This window comes from Sciurus vulgaris (assembly GCF_902686455.1).
Source record: "Sciurus vulgaris genome assembly, chromosome: 1".
NCBI classification, from domain to species: domain Eukaryota; kingdom Metazoa; phylum Chordata; class Mammalia; order Rodentia; family Sciuridae; genus Sciurus; species Sciurus vulgaris.
The window spans coordinates 165,112,193-165,135,242 of record NC_136461.1 but is presented as its reverse complement, the minus strand read 5'-3'; the positions used below and the strand labels follow the sequence as shown (position 1 = coordinate 165,135,242).

Below are 23,050 nucleotides of genomic sequence, written 5' to 3'. Positions count from 1 at the left end.
AGCCATGGGATATAACCAACTTAGTGCTTGGCGCTATATTACTTATGAAGGCTAATATTTCTCAAAATTCTTTTGGGTATCAAACTGCTCAACATCCTGTACGTATGTTTCACTAATCCTCATAAGCATTCATGAAGTTTACACTATTATTATCAACACTGGGGAAACCAAGGCAGAGAGCAGTTAGGTAAATTTTTCAACTTATGGAATCAGATGGAATCTGAGCCCAACTGTCTGACTGTAGTGTTCTTGCTCTTGGCGACTGTTCATGTACTGTACTGCTGAGGTTCAAAGTGAGTTATATGTCTCATGAGATGTGTAATGTTTAACAGGTTATACACTCTGAGTTCCTTATCTGTGAAATGCAGATATTAAGCACTCGTGAAGTTCTACCTAGGTACAGGTGAGATTATATATTTAAAACACTTAGAACAGAGCCCAGCACATCAACAACCAGTAAACACATAAAGAGTGGACCAGTGTTAATCAAAAACTAGAGGAGAACCTCTGACATCATTATTATAATAATGTTTCTTTTTTATGGAATCACAGGCTACATACAACTATTGAGCAAATTTAACAAGATTATATACTACATAGTATATATACCAAGAAAATATACTATCTCATGGGAAAAAAAAAAGGTGGGGGAAGAACCTTCAAATGCCTTGGTCAAAGCATTAGTACCTCATAATTACTCACAATACTATTTAAGATATTTGTTAAGAGAGTTTTTATAAAACCTGATATATAGTACCCAAAATCAGTTTATAAAAATGTATTTGGACAAAGGCTCACAACTTTTCTGGCCCAGGGGAAGAGGTTGAGAAAAGAGTGATTTGTTCTACCCAGCCTGGCAATGTAAAGACAATTAAGAATACAGAACTTACTTGGGAAGCTGAGGTAGGAAGGTCACAAGTCCAAGGCCAGTCTGGGCAACTTAGCTGCCCTTGTCTCAAAATAAAATAAATAAGTAAAAAGTTCTGGGAACGTATGGGCTGGGGTTGTTGCTCAGTGGTAAAGTGCTTGCCTGGCACATGTGCGACAGTGGGTTTGATTCTCAGTACCACATATAAATAAATGAATAAAATAAAGGTCTATCGACATCTAAAAAATATTTTTTAAAAAAGTTCTGGGAATGCAGCTTAGTGGTAGAGTACTTGCCTAGCATGTGTGAGGCCCTGGATTTAACCACGAATAAACCCTGGGTTCCTTAGCTTTTTGTCACTGTGAATAAAATACATGCAAGAATAGCTTAGATGAGGAAAAGTTTATTTGGACTCATGGTTTCAGAGGTCACAGTTCTTGGTCCACTGATTCCATTGCTTAGGGCCTGAGGTGAGGCAGAACATCATGACAGAAAAGCATGGCAGAGCTCAGTAAACTGCTTAGTTCAAGGCAGCCAGGACGCAGGGAAAGAGAGAAAGAAGAGAACATGTGTGCGAGAGGAGCCAGGGACAAAATATAATCCCCAAGGGAATGCCCCCAGAGATCTACTTCTTACTCCAGCCACCACTCAGTAGTGCATTCAAATTATCAATCCATAAAGTGGATTAATCCATTGATGAGGTTGCAGCTCTCATCCTTGCCCCCACCTTTGAACCTTATTGTTTTGGGGACCATAATGTATTGGTCTCCCAAATATGGGCTTTTCAGGGGACATTTATAGATTTAAACTATACCCATACTCGCACACACACTAAAAAGAATATGAGGCTAGCCACAAAGTGGCACACATCTATAATCCCAGCAACTCAATAAGCTGAGGCAGGAGGTAAATTCCCAGGCCAGTCTCAGTGATTCAGCAAGCTTCTAAGCAACTTAGTGAGACTCGCATCTCAAAATAAAAATAATAAAAAGGACTGAAGATGTAGCTCAGTGATAAAGCACCCCTGGGTTCAATCCCTAGTACCCAAAAAAAAAAAAAAAAAAAAAGTCTTAATTCTCCCTGTTGAAAATAAAGGAAGAGGTTCCCCTAATCCCTTTTCTTAGAGCATTTACAAATGGCCCCTTCATACCCACAGGTTCTGAATTTTGGAGTTCAACCAACCACAAATCAAAAATATTCAGAAAAAGAAAATTGTATCAAACATACCAACTTTTTTCTTTAGTGTTCCCTAACAATACAGTATTACAACTATTTACACAGCATTTACATTTCACTTGGTATTATAAGTAACTTGGAGATGATTTAAAGTATAAAGGAGGATGTATAGAGGTTATACACAAATATGCTAATTGTTTATTTACTTTTATCCAGGGCCTCATGCTCATTAGGCAAGGGCTCTATCACTGAGCTATACCCCAGTGCCATCATTTATATAAGGGACTTGAACATCTATGGAGTTTGGCATCCATGGGGATCCTGGAACCATTCCCTGGGGACACTAAGGGTACAGGACTTTTTTTTTTTTTTTTAAGTTATTGCATTTTGTAAAACTTGTGCTATGGTTTGGATCTTAAATATCTTCTAAAGGCCCATGTATTAAAGGCTTGGTCCCTAGCCTTTGGCATTACTGGAACATTGTAGAACTTTTAGGAGGTGGGGCCTTGTGGGAGGAAGTTAAGTTATTGGGAACATGCCTTGAAAGGGATATTGGGACTCTGGAACTTATCTCTCTCTTTCTCTTTTACTTCCTGGATGCTATGAGGTGAATAGGCCTCCTCTACTATGTGCTTCCTCTATAATACCATGGCATTACAGGCCCAAAGGAACAGGGCCAAGTGACCATGATCTGAAACCTCTGAAACTATGGGCCAAAATAAGCCTTTGCTCCTCATAAGTTGTTTATCTCAGGTATTTTGTTACAGTGATGAAAAGCTGACTAACACAAATTGTCATTATAAATTCTTTGTCTTCGAATGTATGTAAAATCTTTTTTTAAAAAAGGCTAAGTAAGCCTCTTGCTAGTAACCCAGCAATGTCTTTCTCAGGGATGTAAAAGCCATCCGTTTGAAATGTAATCCACAAGGAAGAATCCTCAAGGAAGACCTTATAGGTAGGAACCTAATATTTGACGGTTCTGACTCCAAGCTGCAAACCTATTTTCTGTCAGTAAGATATGATAAGTTTATTTTTCCTTTGGATTGAACCAGTTAGCTACCATCCCAATTACCAAGTAAATTTACTATGAACTATGTAACAAGTGTTGCTGCCAAGTCCTCTTGAGCATTAGTTATTATTTATCACAAGAACATGTATGAAGATGTTGTTTCTGCTTGGCTGTAGAAGGCTAAGCTTTTGTTATGTCTTTGCAATCTCTTCAGCAGATTGCCTGCATGGTCTGACACTTACTCAATAGTAAAACAGTTTCCTTTCTCTTCTAACTTTGTGGAAAGGTTGTCTGGAGTGGTAGAGATTTTGTCTTTAATTATATTGCCCTAATAGCAGCGAGCTCTGGGCAAAACTCCTGGTGCCCAGTCCTAAGCTGTTTAATTACAATGTCCTGTACTGCCAGGAGGATGAAGAATCGTATCTTCCAGAAATGGCTGGAGGGTTGCTTAGCCTTGTTTTGCACAGGGAGTAAAGTGACTGAGTAATTCTTTGACTGGTTTCTCATTACTAAAGAACATTAGAGGGCCAACCTGAAAGGAAGAGCCATGCTTACTTCTGGTGGGAAGTTCCAGACATGTGCCCACTGGCATTTTTAGAAGTCTGAATCTGTGCATGAAGAAAGAAACTAAAGTTGATAATGTTCCTCTCTCTGGTTTTTGACCCAGCATTGACTCTAGGCTGTACACCCAGGGATTGCTCCAGAGTAGAGCTTCAACTACTCTGTCCAGTATGGGCTCTGGGGTTCATAGCTGCACTGAGAAGCAGTTCATCTGGCTATCTTGTTGTCATGACTCTGCTACAAATTGGCATTTTGCTATTGGGCAAATAAACTTTTATCAGTTATATTTTCCTCAAAATTAGGAAAAATAGTGTGAATTACTTTACAATCACTAGAAATTCTAAAAATCTGTGATTTTGCAAATAAACTTGATTTGGCAGAAATATTATAGGCCACCTGGTATGGTACTAAGGAGGTCATTGAAATGCTGTTAAGATAAAATAACTGACATGTCTTATGTATCTCTGTGTTTGAATATTTCATCTAATTTACACATTTTAGATGATTATTTCTATGATTTTCAAAGTACTTTGCATTCATTAATTAGCTTTTGAATGACTTCTTCAAGGGAGGCTTACCCATGATCCCATTATATAGGCTTATTTATTCTTATTCTGTAAAGTCAGGTCTTACATTCCATAATTTGGGGTTTTACAGTCTTTTGTCTTTTGATTTTTTAAAAAATAAATTATGGCCAATCTGATTCAAAGTGTTTCAATTCATTCTATTAATTATACATAGATTAACCTCACACACACTATTATATTCACATATAAAGGTTAAAAAAGTATGTTAGTCAGCTTTTCATCATTGTGACAAAATACTTGAGATAAACAGTTTAAAATAGGAAAGATTTATTTTGACTCACAGTTTCAGAGGTTTCAGTCCATGATTGGCTGGCCCCATTGTTGTGGACTTGTGGTAAGTAAGGCAGAGCATCATGGTGGAGAGGGCATGGTGGAGCAGAGCTGTTCATGTCATGGCATCCAGAATGCAGGAGAGAGAAAGAGAGAGAAATCCAGAGATAAAATATACCCTTCGCAGGCACATTCCCAGTGACCTATTCCTCCAACTGAACTCCACATCCTAATAGCCCATTCTGCTATGAATATGAGGTTAGCATCCTTATGAGCCAACCACTTCCCAAAAGCCTTACCTCTGAAAATTGCTGCATTGGGGACCAAGCCTTCAACATGTGAGCCTTTGTGGGATGTTCCAGATCAAAACCATAACAACAAGTAAAACACACAGAAGTTAAACTACTTATTCTAGTAAAGTACTTATTGATATAATCAATTTCTAGAGTCATGAAAATACAACTTTCATCAACACATTTTCTCCATATGGTTCTCATTCCTCCAAACCCCACTGTCCTTCATGGTTCCAACATATGTAATAAATGGAAAGAAGGGTAAAAAAACTTTAATGATGGATAGTTTATCCATCACTATGTTTAATGCTAGAGATATAAATATGATTTTACAGTAAGTACATAAAAACATCTCAAACACCATGCCTACCTTCAAAAAATGGAAAATAACCTAATATTTTATACCTACCACATAGCATAGTATCTAATTTTCCCTTACAATAATTCCACAAGGCAACTATTATGTAATCCTACTTACAGATAAAAGCTAGTTTTCTTAGTTAAGGGTTATGTGATCTTGAAAACAAGTAAATCCTAGTTCTATTAAACCTATACTTTCACTTAATCTTAGTTAAACATTTTTGGCAGGGTTAATAGAATTTGAGGGAATGGCAAGAGAGTCTTTTAAATGTTCTTAAGATAAAATGAAGGACAAATAAAAATAATTTTAAAAAGAAAAAAATTGTTTTAAAAATGAATGAACCTGAGAGAGGAAATGAAGATTAAATAGGAGAAAAGGAAACTGATAAATCAAAACCCTAGAAAAATGAAAAAAGACGGGTTTAAGTACAAATGGAGAAATTAGTTCTAAACTAAAAAGTCAAATCATGGGGCTGGGGAGATAGCTCAACTGGTAGAGTGCTTGCCTCTCAAGTACAAGGCCCTGAGTTTGATCCCCAGTACCACCAAAAAAAAGTCAAATCATATCCTGAAGCCGAGATAAGAAAGCAAGAATGAGATATGGGTAAAGATTCTAAAAGAAAAGAAGTTTGTCTTGCCATTATATACATATGTATATGTGTGTGTGTGTGTGTGTGTGTGTGTATATAATATAAAACATATATATATACACTAAAAGCAGAGGAGTAGGGTCAGAAATTACAAGGCTATTCTTACATGGATTCCCTCAATTAGATATGATACCACAGGGAAAAGATGACCAGATTTGAGGAGTTTGGCAAAGGTCTGAAATCACTCTTCAGGGTTATAGAGAATGGGTTTCTTAAAAGCAGGAAAACACACCAAAGAATTTTGGTTGGTAATACAACTAATTTTAGAATTTAGGGTTTCCATTAACTCCATATCTTCTGAGATGGACAGATTTTTTTGCCTCTGTAGGGAAGGTTTTTGTAGGATTGACTCAGAGTTGGGAGCTTGGTAGGGCTCATAGATAAGTGAGTTGTAGAGCTGAAAGCAAGAGCTAAGATCTGAGAGTAAAAGTCACTCTGAGAGCTACAGCTCAGTACCAAGAACTCATGTGAGAGTAAAAATGATCAAACTAAAGATCCTGGTATCCAGCTTGGAAAGAAAGGAAGATAGAAGAAGACTAACAACCTGGGCAGTGGAGGAATCAGAGACCTGGAAGAGATTAAGCAGCAGGTATAATAGAAGTGAGCACATAAGCTAAAGACCACGAAGCTCCTGTCAGAATGCAGGATAATAAAGGTGAGGGTTCTGCTGATGTGAAGCTCTAGAGTGTGGCCATGCAAGAGGGCAGTACATGTCTGCAGATGAAAGTCACAGGAGCTGAGAAAGTGAAAAAAAATGTAAACCTAGTGTGTAAAATGATTTTACTCGTATAGCTTCTGATTAACTCAGAAAGACGGCAGGAACTGGGATAGAGTAAAGAACTCTTACATAGGTAACAATGTCCTCAGTGAATATGGACAAGTGATATGGACATATACGTGATAGGTAATACTAACAGGAGGTATACAGGATAGTCATGAAATGATCCTGGCCTATGAGAGATGTAAGTATGTAATATGCTGAAATGGATGGGGGACATAGTAACTCTACTGGTGGAAAATTGAAAGAGTGGAGTCTCTTGACCCAGAGAGAGCTTAAAGATGGGTAGTAGGATATGGCATCCCTAGGAGGAAAGATAAAAGCAAGCCAATAGTTATGCTCAATCTAAAGAGTGAAAAGATACCATGGATGAATGATACAAGGCCAAGGGCAGCAATCTCAATAAAATGTCAGTCTCCCAATTTCCTGATCTGAACCAGTTTTCCCATCCAGAATCCATTGGCTGAAGAAGAGACAGGGCTGCTGGGAAGAAAGACCCTACACAACACCATGACGAGAATATGTGGTGAAGACTTCCTCTGCCCCCTTTGTACTCCCATTCGTTCCCCCAAAGGGACTTGTGGCCACTCACTTGGGAAAACATGTGCTGAGGAAAAGAGAATGCTCATTTTGAGGACTGTTGTACATGATGATTACTGATACTCTACTAGTCAGCCTTGCATCACTATAATGAAATGTGGTACATGGGTTACACAGTTCTGGAGGCTCAAGTCCCATGGTCTGGGCCTCTGTCAAGGGTGGCACATCACAGTGGGAACACATGTTGGAGTAACTGCTCACCTCTCCAGCCAGGAAGCAGAGACAGAGAGAGAAAGAGATACGCAGGTCCCACGATCCCTTTCAAGGATATGCTCCCAGTAACCTAAGGACCTACCACTAGGTCTTACCTCTTAAAAGTCCATAGCACCTCACAATACCATCACCTTGGGGACCAAGCCTTCACATATGGACTTCTGGGGAACACTCATGCAAACCATAGCAATATGTTAGAACTCAAAATACTATTATGTCTACCAGTTAGAGTAGAGGTATACAAGAGTCAGATAGTGAAGTCCTTACCCATATGGTGGCATATAGCAGAGTACATGGGGCACACAAACCTCTCTGATGGTCATTTTCCTAGTTTCCAAAAGTATAACAGAAATGAACCTACTTGTTAATTAGTCAACCCCACGTCAGTTGCTTGCCTATGATGTAAAAGCTGTCAAAATGGCCAATAGGGAGCCTCTAAAATTGCACCATCAACAAAGTAAATAAAAAATAATATAGAGGAATGGTAGTTATTTTGCTCTAAAGAAATCATTTTTAGAGAAAAAAAAAAAACAGTACTGCAACTGGACCAGGTAATAACCCCAATTAGGACCACTGTACACTATGTGAAGTCTTATGGAAGCAGCTGGGCATAGTAGCACACACTTATACTTCCCCACAACCTGTGAGGCCAAGACAGGAAGAAGCAAGCTCGAGACCAGCTTGGGCAATTTAGCAAAACATACAGCAACTTAGTGAGACCCTGTCTCAAAATAAAAAAGAAAAAGGACTGAGGGTATAGCTCAGTGGTAAAGCTCCCAGGTTCAATCTTCAGTATAGACAAAAGGATGAAAGAAACAGAGAAAAAAGTCTTACAGAAGCAGAGCAACATAACTTCACATAAGTGGTTTGAGATAACTGGTATGAGGAAAATGTTCTGTCCCAACTTTGTCAGAAAGCATAGTCTACTATGAAAGTATTCACATTCAATTAGCATAAGTAATTCCAATAAGATTCCTAGATATACACCTATATATCTGTTTGTTATAACTTGAACCTATACTAAATCCTGTGAATATGTACTGATCCCAAGTAACAGAAAATATTTACAAAATCCTAAATGCTCCAAACCAAAACTTTTTAAATGCTGACATGAAGCCACAAGTGGAAAATTCCATACCATGAAACTTTGTTTCATAAAAAAAATTATTTAAGCTGAGGATATTTCTCAGTAGCACAGCATGTACTCAAGACATGGAAGGCTTGGGTTCAATCCCCTGTAACAAAATAATGATAATAATAATAACAACAATAATAAAATTAAAAATAAATATCATATAAAATTACCTTCAGGCTATGTGTATAATGTATATGAAAGATAAATAAATCTCATGTTTTGACTTCAGTTTCATCCCCTGGATATCTCATTATATATATGCAAATATCCCCAAACCTGAAATAATCCAAAACACTTCTATCATGTTTTGTAGACAATCCTGTTTTGTATGACATCTCATCATCGATTTACTACTAAGTAATTGATTTTGGTGCAATTATAATCACCTATTTTATATTTATTCAATAAAGTTACACATTATATCCAATGACCTTATTAAATTCAATTCAAATAATTTGTCAACAGATTCTTCTAGATTTCCAGTGTACTCAGTCACATCATTTGTGAATAATGACAGTGTTGTTTCTTCCTTTCTAGTCTGTTTTGTTTTTCTTTTTTATTATTGGTTAGAACATTCAATAACATGTTTTCAAGGCCAGCCTTAGCAACTTGGTAAGAGCCCCTCTCAAAAAAATCCTAAATTCAATCCCCAGTAGCAAAAAAAGAAAATTAAGAAGACATCAGTCTGGGGATATAGCTTAGTTGGTAGAGTGCTTGCCTTATAAGCACAAGGTCCTGGGTTCAAACCCTAGTACTGCAAAAAAAAAAAAAAAAGAGAGAAAGAGAGAACAGAGAGATTCTTATTTCATTCCTGATGTTAAGGGAAAATGATCAATAATTTATCTTAAGTATAAGCTGTACTTTTTTTGTAGATGTCCTTTGTCAGATCAAGAATGATCCTTCTATTCTTATTTTGCAGAGAGCTTTTGTCATGAATGAGTTTTGAATTTTATTAAATGCTTTTTCTGTATCTATTAAGATGGTGGTAAGATTTTTCTCCTTTATAAAGAAATTATTCTGGTGAATTAGATTGATTTTTTTTTTCCTCTAGTGTTAACCCACCCTTCTGTTTCTGGAATATACCCCACCTGGCTATGGTTATTTTTTTTATAATACCACTTGATTCAATTTGCTAATCTTGTGTTAGGATTTCTGCATTCACGTTGGTAACTAACACAGACTGGTAATCCAAGCTTTTTTAAAGTAATATATTTTTATTTTCTGTTACAATCCACTTTTGTCAACTAGAAATTATATGGTCAAAAGTGTGACTTCGGGTGTTTATTTGGCAATATGCAAGAGGTGAGCGGTGTCCTCCTGAGGAATACTGGGCTAATAAGAGGACAGTTGGAAATGGAAAGTAGTCTGGCCAGTACTTAGAAAGGGATGAGATGAGAGTGTAACCTGATGAAATAGAAAAGTTTATTTAAAGTTGGAAAATATTTAATGTAATGAGTTGACTTTGAGGTGAAATCCTTATCTTCATCATTGTTAGCATCATTAGGACTGATACAAAGGAACAGCCGTAACTTAAGACATTGCAAATGCATGATCAGTTAGTGTATTTAATCAGACGATTTCCTCAAATTGATTTAAGGCTAATTTTTAAATTTATTTCCTTTCACAATCAGAAAAAGTAGATATATTTTATGAACACCTTAAAATAAAATACGGCTTTCGTTCTCTTAATGCAACACCCTTCAATTCATAACGCGCTGCTCCTTTTCTTACCACCAGGTGGCGCCCTAGCGCTCAATCGTATTCCCACCTCATCCCTCGGTTTCCAACGGGCTTGCGCGGCTGCCGGGAGCGCGCACGTCCTCGGGTTCCCGCGCATTGCAGGCGCTGGGACCGCGTGCACGTCGGCTATCCCCTGCGACGCGGCCGGTGGTCCGCCCGGGTCCTGAGGAGCCGGACCCATGTGGAAGCTGGTTCCCGCTGCGGGCCCTGCCCCAGGTAAGGGTGGAAGGGAAAGGTAGGGGGCCGGTTTTCTTCAGAGCCGCCGCTGCTGGGAGTGTGGAGAGCAACACTTCCGGTCCGCTCTCATTACCTTCCGGCGCTGCCCATATACCCGCCCTGGGATTCTGTGCTAGCGGGATGCGAAAGTCGGGAGTTTGCGTGAGGACACCGTCCGTGTTTTCTTCCGGGGCTGTGCGGTGACTCGTTCCAGCGCCAGACTGCAGCCGGCCCGGCTCACACGGGCTGCGGGAGCCAGCCCCGGCCGCCTACCTGTTGGGAGCCTGGTCTTTTGGACACACACCACCAGCAAACTACCAAAGCCAGACTGCAGCCTGACAATGAAGCTATCTGTCTGGGACATAGCGTTTCTTTCTTTCTTTTCTTTTCTTTTCTTTTTTTTTTTTTTTTTGAACCACATGGCAAACAGGAAAGCTTGCTTTCAGATTTGTTTCAGACCTTACCCAAATAATATCTGTGCAGTGGAAAAAGTTGAACCCCACCCACCCATCCACACACTTTCCTGCACTTCCAGCAGTAGAGACTTTTCATCATAAGTTAACTGGTTGCCTCCAGTGTGTAGTTATTCATTGATGGAAGATTAAGCCAGTACCTATAATTGGGTCTTGCCCTCGGAAAGTTTACATATGATTGGGGGGGAAAAAAAAATGATCAGTGAAGAGTTGACAATGTATAGGAATGTGAAGATTAAATACTACAGAAATGCAAAGAAAAGGGCATCCCTGTGGCTTGGAGCACTGTGAAGGTAGAACACAAATTTTGTGTTGATGGGCAAATTAGAATTCCGTTCATTTAAAGAAACCTGACTGTTTTCCTATAGGTATGTTATAAGGAGAACATCAGCCAGCCAGGGCCTCGGGTGCATTCCTGTAATCCCAGCTACTTGGAGGCCCAGGCAGGAAAAGTTTTGAGACCAGTCAGGACAGTGTAGGGAAACCTAAAGTGATAGGATGCTTCCCTAGCATGTGCCAGACGCTAGCACTGCTGAAACAAAGACAGAAACTTGGAACAAATTAAGTTGAGCAGAGTGTGAGGAAATAAGAATTTGTGGATCAAGCATAACCCTCAACCAGTAAATGTTCAGAGGGCTCCACCCAACATCTGGGCCAGGCAACATTTATAGACAGAACATGGAAGTGACATACAAAACAGCTTGATTAGTTCCACCTCAGCACTTGCCTCATTTGGGCATAGTGTGATGAGACATGTAACCTTGGTCTGATCAGCTGCAGACACTCTAATAGACTGATACTAAGGTTGTGGTTCACTATTTACATTTGGAGGGTCATAACCTCTTCTCATAATCTAATGCAAGCTGTGGACCAGTCCCCTGCTCCATTATTGTGTTGTGTGGTAAACCAACACAAAGTTTTTTTCTTGAAACTGTCCAGATTATGAATCTGTGATTAACAGGATATATAGTCCAAATTACTTATTAGAATGGAGATCAGGGCTTTCCTGGGCTCTTTTCCAAATGTCTAGCATCTGCTCCAATCATCCTACCATTGTGGTAATGGAATCCCCTACTTCTAAGCTAAATTCCAACATATATCCTTCAGCAATTTGTGATTTACAACATGTTTTTAAAACTAATAACCTTTTCCCACTGATGCTACCTTTAACCTAAAAACAGAAGTCCCCAAAATATGCATCTGAATCCCATCCAGACTTTATTATCTTGATCTATATTACTTATTCCTAACCCATTTAATACCTTTTATTTATTGGTTTATGTTTGAATGCTTTCTAATTATTCAATTATATTAATTGCAAATTAATGGGTTTCGCTGTATCACTTCCATATGTACATTTATTATTTTGGGATTTGTTGTTTTTTTTTTTTTTTTTTTGGTGGTACTGGGGATGGAACTCACAGGTACTTTACCACTGAGCTACATTCCCAGCCTTTTTTTTTTTTTTAAATACACTTAGTTGCCCAGGTGGGCCTCACAAACTTGTGATCCTCCTGGTTAGGCCTCCTGAGTTGCTGGGGTTACAGGTGTACACCACACCTGGCTACACGTGATGCTTTGATTATATCCGCCCTCTTTAGTACCCTCCAGTCTCCTTCCCCTTCCCTGACAGTCCATTTTCTATTTTCAGGTCTTTTTTTTTTTTTTCCCCCGTTTTAAAAACATGTAGTACTTAATTTTTCTGTGTCTGGCTAATTTCACTTAATAGGAAAACCTCCATTTCTATTCGTTTTCCTGCAAATGGCATTCCAGTCTTTTTTATGACTGAATGAATTTCATTCTGTATATATACCATATATTTTTTTTAATTCATTTATTGGTGGGCACCTAGGCTGATTTCCTATCTTGGCTTTTGTGAACAGTGCCACAATGAACATCGATATGCAGGTATCTCTTGCTTGCTGACTTCACCAGGAGTTGTATAGCTGGATTATAACTTTCTTTTTTTTTTTTTTCTTAGTTTGTACAATTTATATCTAAACGTTGTAAATTAAATGCACAACTTAAAATACAAAAGGTATGTACAAGTAGAGAGTGGGATCTCTCTTAACTAATGTCAGGATCCAAATCTTTTTTTAAATTTTTTTGTTCTAATTGGTTTTACATCCCCACCGCCCTACCCCTGCCCTCACTCCCCTCTGCTTAATCTAAAGTTCCTTCATTCTTCCCTACCCACCCCCCACTATGGATCAGCATCCACTTATCAGAGAAAACATTCGGCCTTTGGTTTTTTTTGGGATTGGCTTATTTCACTTAGCATGATATTCTTTAGTTCCATCCATTTAACAGCTTATGCCATAATTTCACTCTTCTTTAAGGCTGAGTGATATTCCATTATGTATATGTACCACAGTTTCTTTATTCATTCATCTGTTCAAGGTCATCTAAGTGGTTCCTTAGTTGAGCTATTGGGAATTGAGCTGCTGTAAACATTGATGTGCCTGCCTCACTGTTTTATGTCGATTTTTAAGTTCCCTGGGAATAAACCGACAAGCGGAATAACATTCAAATAGTGGTTCCATTCCAAGTTTTCTGAGGAATCTCCATACCGCTTTCCAGCGTGACTGCACTAATTTGCAGTCCCACCAGCAATGTATGAGTGTACCTTTTTCCCCACATCCTTGAAAACATTTATTGTTGCTTGTATTCTTGATAATTGCCTTTCTGACTGGAGTCAGAATGCAAATCATTGCATTTCTCTAATTCCAAGAGATGATGAATGTTTTTTCATTTGTTGATTGATTTTATTTCTTCTGTGAAGATCCTTAGCCCATTTATTGATTGGGTTATTTGGTTTTTTGGTTTTGAGTTCTTAATGTATCCTGGAGATTAGTACTCTATCTGAAATGTGTGGTGGTAGAGATTTTTTCCCATTCTGTAGGCTCCCTCTTCACGTTATTGATTGTTTCCTTGACTGAGAAGAAGCTTTTGAGTTTGAATCCATCCCATTTATTGATTCTTAATTTTACTTCTTGTGCTTCAGGAGTCTTGGTAAAGAAGTCAGGTCCTAAGCTGACATGTTGAAGATTTAGGCCTACTTTTTCTTTTGTTAGGTGCAGGGTCTCTGTTCTAGTGCGCTAAGTCTTTGATCCACTTTGAGTTGATTTTTGTGCATGGTTAGAGAGATTTTAATTTCATTTTGTTACATATGAATTTCCAGTTTTCCCAGTACCATTTGTTGAAGAGGCTGTCTTTTCTCCAATATACGTTTTTGGTGCCTTTGTCTAGTAGGAGATAACTATTTATGCGAGTTTATCTCTGTCTTCTGTTCTGTACCATTGATCTACATGTGTATTTTGGTGCCAGTACCATGCTGTTTTTGTTACTGTTGTTCTGTGGTATAGTTTAAGGTCTGGTAGTGTGGTGCCTCTTGCTTCATTCTTCTTGCTAGGGATGAATTGTAACTTTTAGACTTTTTAATTACTATGGCTTTATAGCACACTTTGCCATCTGATGGGGCAAGTCCCTGTAATATTATTCCGATTTTTCTTGACTACTTTTAGATGTACTTTCCCAGTGAATTTTTAAATCCTTCTCATTGAGTTCCAAACACAATATATGATTTTTTTTGGTAATATATTAAATTTACAATTTAATTAGAAGAAATTGACTTCTTTTGATATTGTTTTCCCTTTAGAAAAATGATATAGCCTTTCATTTATTTAGGTAATATATTTTGTGTCCTTCTGTGAGACTTTATTAGAAAACACAAGTTTGATATAAACAAAGTTGATTAACATTTAAACCACAAAAGTTTTATTTAAATATTTGACATCACATTTTCTGTATACATGTATACATATGTATTTATGTGTATTTATACATGTGTACCTTCAATTTACTTTTTTTTTTTTTTTTTTTGCTTAGGAGAACCATACAGACTTTTGACTGGTGTTGAGTACATTATTGGAAGAAAAAACTGTGCCATTTTAATTGAAGAGGATCAGTCAATCAGTCGGAATCATGCTGTGTTAACAGCTAACTTTTCTGTAACCAACCTGGTATGTTACTAATTTTATTTCATTAATTTGCAGTAAGGCAACTGAAATCACAAAAGATTATCTTGGTGCAAATGAGAGTTCATTTGAACCTTTCTTTTTCATAGAACTGGATTTTTTTTTAATGTTAACAAAATTAAATACTTATAATTGGGGTTGGGGTGTTGCTCAGTGGCCGAGCACTTGCCTAGCATGTGTGAGGTCTTATATTTAATTAGCAGCACTACAAAAAATATATATAAATAAAATTTTAAAACAACCTTATAATTGGCAGTGGTACCAGTGATATTTGTTTCAAAATTTGAAGTTTCTCTGTTAATAACTTACTCTTTCTTTTAGTGATTTAGAAACTCAGAGGAAGTAGGACATGTTTATATTTTTTCTTTTCTTTTCTTTTACATTTTTTCTTCTTTGTTTTGTTTTGATTCAGTGTACACAAATGGGGTACAACTATCATTCTCTGGTTGTACACGAACTAGAGTCATACCATTTGCATAATCATACATGTACATAGGGTAATGATGTTTGTCTCATTCTATTATCTTCCCTCCCCCCCCGGCCCCTCCCCACCCCACATTTCCTTCTACAAAGTCCACCTTTCTTCCATTCTTCCCTTACCTCCTCCCCCCGCTCCCCCTGCCGCCCCCCCCATTATGTATCATCATCCACTTATCAGAGAAATACTAACACACAACCTAAAGGGAAGAAGATTTATTTTGGTTCATAGTTTGAGTCCATGGTCACCTTGCCATGTTGCTGTGGGCCTGTCACAGCACAGGATATTATGGTAGGAGTTCTTGGTGGAGGAAACTGCTCATCTTCATGGCAGCCTGAAAGCACAAAGAGGAACGGCCAGGGTTCCATTATCTTCTTCAGGGGCACATTTCCTTCCTCCAGGCTCACTTTTAAAGGTTCCACCATCTCCCAGAGGAGGAACAGGCTGACAACTGAGCCTTGAACATATGGGCCTTTGGGATGCACTCCAGGTCCAGAGAATCACACATTTATTGAGTGGGTAATTGTATCAGTCATTGTGCCAAGTCTAGGAATAGAGCAGTGAATGATTGGACTTTCATGACTCCCCCTATACACACAAGCATTTCCCATATAAAATAAATTTTCACTTAAAGTATGCCACACAGCTCCTTTGAATAGCTTTGAGGTTATTTATTTTAATCACAAGCATGGGTAGAAGTGTATAAGAGAAATGTATATAAATATGTGTGCTCATGATAATGCTTGTGTTACTAAAAAAGATGATCTATTATTTTGAGCAGTGACCACATTTAGCAAAACCTGGGTTCATTCTGTGATATTTTGGTTTTGTTACTATTCTTTTAGATATTCAGAAACATTATTATTGAAATTCCTACAGAAAAAGAAAAATTATTACTATAAGTCAGAAACTCTAGCTAAACTCTTTATTCTCATTGAACCAATTTTTACAATGTTATTTTGATAATGTAAAAAAAGAGAATTTTTTTCAGATTGAAACATGTTATACATGAAACAGACTGGCCCAAAGCAAAAACTTATAAAATGTGTGAAATCAGGGAGTCAGGAAAATCCTGTAATTTATGATTATCAATATAAATTCACTGATTTAAAAAAGAAAAAGACAATATATGTTCTAAAAGGAGTAATTCTGGGTTTAAGAAATTTCTTTAAGAAATTTTTAATTACTACTTGAGTGATCATTCCCTGAAGACAGCCTTAAACTATATTGTCTACTTAGCTTTTTCCTATTCAAAAAATTATTTATCTTTTGAAATGCTTTTTCCTGAAAATTGAATTACTGAGTAGTAAAAGACTATAAATTATTTGTTAATTTTTTTTTCAGAGTCAAACAGATGAAATCCCTACATTAACAATAAAAGATAATTCTAAGTATGGTACCTTTATTAATGAAGAAAAAATGCAGAATGGCCTTTCTCAAACTTTGAAGACAGGGGATAGAGTTACCTTTGGAGTATTTGAAAGTAAATTCAGGTGAGAAGTTTTAAATTTGATATTAAAATGAACAGTTTTATTTCACACCAATCTAGTTCTAAAAGATGAGAATATTTATGGATAATGAATTAAAAACAGTCTGTCTATATATCACAGTGGTGAACCCATGTAGTTATGCATTTGTCAATCATAGTGACAAGAGTGAATGTCAGATTATGTGGACTCAGAGCCTTAATGGGAGTTCAGTTGCTTGACATAGGTGAAAGTATAATGTTAACTTTGATCATTGTTTTATCTTCATTGGAACTCAAGACTTAGGAAGTGATAATTTCATAGGTTAGAAAGTTTAATGGTACATAAAAATGTGATGTGACTTAAAAGTTTAAATCACTAAAAATTGTCATGTTTATAACTATAATAATAGAACTTTTTATAACTTATTTTCATTTACAGAGTAGAATATGAGCCTTTGGTTGCATGCTCTTCTTGTTTAGATGTCTCTGGGAAAACTGCTTTAAATCAAGCTATATTGCATCTTGGAGGACTTACTGTAAACAACTGGACAGAAGAATGTACTCACCTTGTTATGATATCAGTTAAAGTTACCATTAAAGTAGGTCTTCTTATGTTAAAATTAAGTTCTGTAAACTTAAGCTTACTCACCTACTAAGCTTTTTTTTTTTTTTTTTTTTCGTGATACCAGGAGTTGAACCCAGAGTCACTTTACCACTGAGCCACATCCACATCTGTTTTTTATTTTTTTAATTTTGAGACAGTGTCTTGCTACATAGCTTAGGGCCTTGCTAAGTTACTGAAGCTTTGAACTTGCTACCCTACTGCCTCAGCCTCCCAAGATGCTGGGATTATAGGTATGTGCCACCATACCTGGCCTATATGCAGACTTTTATGCAGACTTTTAAAAAGATTTGCTTTGAGATTATCAAAACTGTTAGTCATAGATTTATGTATTTCTACCCCCTGGCTTTATTTAGGTCCAAATGGTTTTTGAGTAATGTGTTTATTATCTGAGATAAGCAGAAGCACATAAAATTAGACTGCAGATTTTGATTTAGCATTTTCAGAAAGGATTTGTTGTTATCCTTTCACCATAAAGTTTAATGGAGTGCATAGTTTGTGCTCTCAGTCTAGAAGCAAAAAGACTAGTGATCAGCTGCCTGCCAGTCTTCAAAATGAGCATGTCATGTCTCTTCTCTCAAGTTGTCTTCCTCCAGTTTCTGATACCATTTTGTGGTTCAAAGCTCTCTTATTCAGTATTTATTTGATTTAAGGCCCTAATCACAAGGACTTTTAAGTTCTTGTGTAGTTGTACACTAGTGAATCTTCACAACCTAAAGATATGTAGATATGTACCTTCAGAAGATGCTGCTTATATATTAAAACAGAAATATATTTTGGTATGTTTTCAGATTTTGCATCTTCCTCAGATTTGTTTGTATCTAAATCTAATTGAAGAATGGCATTGGGAGGTGATTTGTCTCCTTTTAAACAGGTTAACTGTAGATATGTGGGGTTGTTTTAGGTTAATATCTATATAGAGATGATTCAGAAATATTTTAATGTTTAATATAATTAATAAAATATAAGCATTACTCTAAAGAAGTGTCATAGAAAAAGACTTGCAGCTTAGATTGAACCTCAAGTTAAACTTGTACCTTGATTTGGGGTTATCTCATCAGGAATTTTTCATCTTTGCAAGTTTATGAGATTGATTCACATATTCAGCAAATGAATAGCCTCCATAGTACTAATTCATGCTGATAAACCCACAGGTAGTAGATTCATAAATCAGAATGTCTATTTATTAATTTATAGTAAGAATATACTTTTACACTGTTTGGAATATTTGAGTAAGGGCTTCAGGAAATCCCCATAAAGATAGTAAGGTACTTAGGGAAATGGAATAGATAATCATTACACTGGCTTGGTAGGTGTAAAACAGATCAAAGGTAGCTAGACTGTCTTAAGAAATTGTACTGAGTTCATGACAGACCTAAACATTATGGCCATATGGCTAATGGTCATCTTGTGACTCTTTCCCCATTAGATATCAACATGGTTTGCAGAATTTTTTCATTATTTTTCATCTTTTTCCCTATTTCTGATTAATCATATGCCAAAAAAGAAAACATTGTCATTATATTGGTTTTTTGGAAAATTTTCCAAAATGCAAGTTAACTTATATTGTTAGAATTGTAGACTGTTAGGACCAGAAGAGAACCTTGAAGTATAAACTGAGATATGGAACAATTAAATAATTTTCCCGGAGTCGCTTGTGTTATGGTTTACGCAGGCCAGTATTAAATTGCACATTACTGCTTCATGCTGTAAGTTGTTTATTTCATATATACTGGAGGTTAACATCTCAGATTCTCTTCTTGAGATATGCCCTATATCTGCTCTCTCCTGTTTAGGCCATACCCTTTGTTATTAAAAGCATCCTTATAAATTCTTTTTTTGTATTATTTCATAGAATTACGCCCAGTCTTCTATATTTTCATTTCCATTGCCCACTGTCATATTTTCAAATCTTTTCAGATTTTGTGACTGTATCTTATTTGAGGCTCATAGCTTATTTTCATTTTAAAGTTTTTTTTCCTGCCTGATACTTACTTTGAATTTTGATACTTCCCCATACAATTCTTCATTTTACTTTCTTTAAATGCTTTATTCCATGGTTGTAAACTTTTCAAAAGGCAATTGGCTAAAGTGATCTTATGTCTCACATTTATTTCTTAATAGTCTTCTCTGCAACAGATGCATTTTCTCAGTTCTATAATATGCTTTTCACATTTTTAATGTTTTTAAAATTGGAATGTGTTTTAAATTGATTGACATTTTGTTACATGTCCCATCCTCCCCAAAAAAGCAGTTATTAAATTAAATTTGTGAATGGTGGCTTCTTAAGCTTGAGTTGATTTTATAATGACTTGTGTTCCAAAACTAAGCAGTGACCAAATGTATTTTATAAATTGTGCTTCCTTTATAAATTTAGGACTCTAAAAGAAAAAACAGCATAGAACAGTATCTTTGTAGTTTATAGCTTAAAACGTTTCATTTTTTAGGAAAAACTGATTTATGATTATATATATTTATGTAAATTTTCTTCATTTCAGACAATATGTGCACTCATTTGTGGACGGCCAATTGTAAAGCCAGAGTATTTTACTGAATTTCTCAAAGCAGTTCAGTCCAAGAAACAGCCTCCACAAATTGAAAGGTACATCATATATTTTGAATGTAATATAACATGATAGAACATATAAAATAGCACTGATTTTATTTAGATTAATACCCTGTTTAATGACTATTTTAGCATGTAGTAGTTGCTATTATTGTTCAATATTGTTAATGGCACTTTGTTGTTAGCATGTAAAGATAGGATTCCCCAAATTCCTTCTTGGTTGTTTCTTATGTTCATGAAACATATGTTAATTAAATAACTAATTACGTAAAGAAAAAAATTGAAAGATAGTAAAGGGCCCTCAGATTTGGTCAGAAGAGCACATGTTCCATCATGTAAAAGGAACCCCTGAAAGTGCATGGTGCAGCAACCATCTTCAGGAGCCATGTAGCACACAACAAAAATATTAGTAAAACTATTACCATGATTATAGAGCTTTTTTCTTCTGAGCTTCAGTTATCTCATTACAAAAATGAGACTAATAATGGTGCAGCTGAGTACTTAAAAGTATCAGTAAGGGGGCTGGGGAGATAGGTCAGTCGGTAGAGTGCTTGCCTTACAAGCACAAGCACAAGGCCCAGGGTTGGATCCCTAGCACCACACAAAAAAAAAGTATTAGTAAGAATATACAGTATTTAAAGTCTGAGAATGTTGCCCAATGTCGTAATTAGTCCTTGTTTAAAAAAATGGTCTTTGTTGCTAATTAAAACAATATATGGGAAGATTCATAAAAGCTTTATTATTATTTTGATGCTGTTTCAAGTTTGTGAACCAACAGACTAGAAGATCTAGCCCTGTATATATTGTGTTAGTGATGCATAGAAGTAATACAAATTATCCTTGAGGAGGAAGATATTTGGCTTCTTCTTCAAATTGCATGATACAATTTAGTCAATTGAATAGCATAAGAACATCATTATTTAAAAATACATGTCAGTAGATTATAGTCTGTATGGCATAATAGATTATCTGTTAGCTTGTCATATATCTGTAGGACAGTTTTTAATATTTGAGCAGGTTTTAAAAATTAAAATGTTTTTCAAATTAAATTTAAACTATCCATAGTTATTACAAACTGTTTACCCAATGCAGAATTTTTAGGTGCCATTTATATCCCTATTAATAGTAAATGTCTGGGCTGGGGTTGTGACTCAGTGGTAGAGCACTTGCCTAGCATGTGTAAGGCACTGGGTTTGATACTCAGCATCACATATAAATAGATTAATAAAATAAAGGTCCATCAACAACTAAAAAATATATTTAAAAATAATAATAATAGATGTGTTTTCTTAGTTGCCAAAAATCAGATTTTTCATCTTCTTTATGATTTTCATTTGGGAGGTTTTTTAATATTTTATAACCTGGCAAACAGTAGTATAACTTCTGGACTCTGGAAAAAGGTTCTCAGATTTTGAAATAGAACATTCTTAACTCTTCTTGAGTCTTAGACCCTTATGAGAATGTGAAAACATGGGGCTCTCCTCAGTAAACTTCACTTACATGTTACAAACTTAGTGTGTAACAAAATCATGTTTTACCCCCGAAACTTATTCATGAACCTCCTGAGGGAGTTCATAATTCCTGTAAATAATAGGCCATTGGTCATTTTAGATTACTTTAGTGTAGAGAGTCTGATAAGTTTTCACTACTGGTGGATGTATTTTTTGGTCTTGGAATTTTTAGAATTAGTCATTGAGCCACTGTACCCACATGTAATCCCAGCGACTCAGGAGGCTGAGGCAGGAGGATTGCAAGTTCAAAGCCAGCCTTAGCAATTTAGCAAGACCCTAAGCAACTCAGCAAGACCCTGTCTATAATTAAAATATTAAAAAGAGCTAGAAATGTGACTCAGTGGTTATGTGCCCCTGGGTTCAATCCCTGATACAGAAAAAAAGAATTGGTCATGGATTCCTCCTTTTCATATTCCTCTGTTTAATCTGGATCTGTCTTTGATCACAGGTTCAGCACAGTTTCTGGCTTTAATTTCTGGCTGTGCATTACTATAAGCTCATCATGTTTCTTCAGGAGAGTTTTTAATATTTGAGTAGGTTTTAAAATTAAAATGTTTCCTAGTTGAATATAAACTGTTACTAATTTATTATAAGGTATTTCATTCAATGCAGAGTTTTTAGGTACTGTTTATATCACTATTAATGATAGATGTCTGCTTTTAAAAACATGACTATAAGAAAACATCACTAGTTTAAGGTTGTTGAATAATTTCTAATTCACTGTTAACCAGGAAAGTCTATTACATTAGCCCATATTTGATGATGACAATTAATAATCAGGTTTTTAATATCATTTTAAAGTACCTAATCATTTGCCTTAATAGATTCCTGCACCTATCTGGATCTATTTTGATATACTTGTTGAAGATTTCTTTAAGTACTCAGTTACTAGTAGAAAAAAAAATATTTTATTTAAAAACATTAACTAGTAATAGAAATGAGTTCCAAAAGAGATAGGAAATAAACTTTAGTGACTCTTTTGACTATATGAGTAACTTTTATTTTAGTTCTGAAAAATCATTACTAATTCTGTATTTAAGTTAGGGGGCAAAAAGATATTTTTACCCAAAAAAAAGTGCAGTCCTGCTTAGTACAGCTATATCAGCTATATCTGTATCTTTGAACTGTCATCAATAAGCAGCTACACCTTCATGTACCTGACATGATTTGTGATATCTCATTTTCATAAACCATCCTCAAGGTACTAGTGTAGATGAAGTCATTTTTAAAAGATTTTGTTTAAAAGGCATATTTAATTTTGATCATCTTTATTGTAATAAAGGATGTTTATTAAAATATTGTATATGTCTGAATGTAAAGACATTACCCCTTAGAAAAGAAGAGGACTTTAATTTTCACAGAATCTCTCATATTATGGAGTGCTTAATATATTACCTTATTTCAAAAAAGTATTGTTTTGGGAAAACACTTTTAGGACA

At 36.1% G+C, this 23,050-nt stretch overlaps 1 protein-coding gene and 1 long non-coding RNA gene across 3 annotated transcripts in view; one reads left to right on the top strand and one right to left on the bottom strand.

Moving 5' to 3' along the window:
- Positions 1 to 911: 911 nt before the first annotated feature.
- On the bottom strand, positions 912 to 5,102 carry LOC306663612. Its single transcript, XR_013764486.1, has 3 exons — positions 4,771 to 5,102; positions 4,483 to 4,582; positions 912 to 1,384 (listed from the first exon to the last, which is right to left on the bottom strand). It is a non-coding gene; the product is annotated as an uncharacterized lncRNA (long non-coding RNA).
- Positions 5,103 to 10,153: 5,051 nt separating this feature from the next.
- Positions 10,154 to 23,050, top strand: part of NBN (nibrin) — a 35,986-nt gene continuing 23,089 nt past the window's right edge. Inside the window, exons 1-5 of one of the 2 annotated variants that reach the window (XM_079143780.1) lie at positions 10,165 to 10,456; positions 14,818 to 14,951; positions 16,789 to 16,937; positions 17,352 to 17,511; positions 20,033 to 20,136. In XM_079143780.1, coding sequence (XP_078999906.1) covers positions 10,420 to 10,456; positions 14,818 to 14,951; positions 16,789 to 16,937; positions 17,352 to 17,511; positions 20,033 to 20,136 — 584 coding nt within the window. In that variant the 5' untranslated portion in view covers positions 10,165 to 10,419. Of the gene's footprint in view, positions 10,457 to 14,817; positions 14,952 to 16,788; positions 16,938 to 17,351; positions 17,512 to 20,032; positions 20,137 to 23,050 lie in introns of both variants that reach the window. The other variant, XM_079143781.1, reaches the window with a different exon arrangement.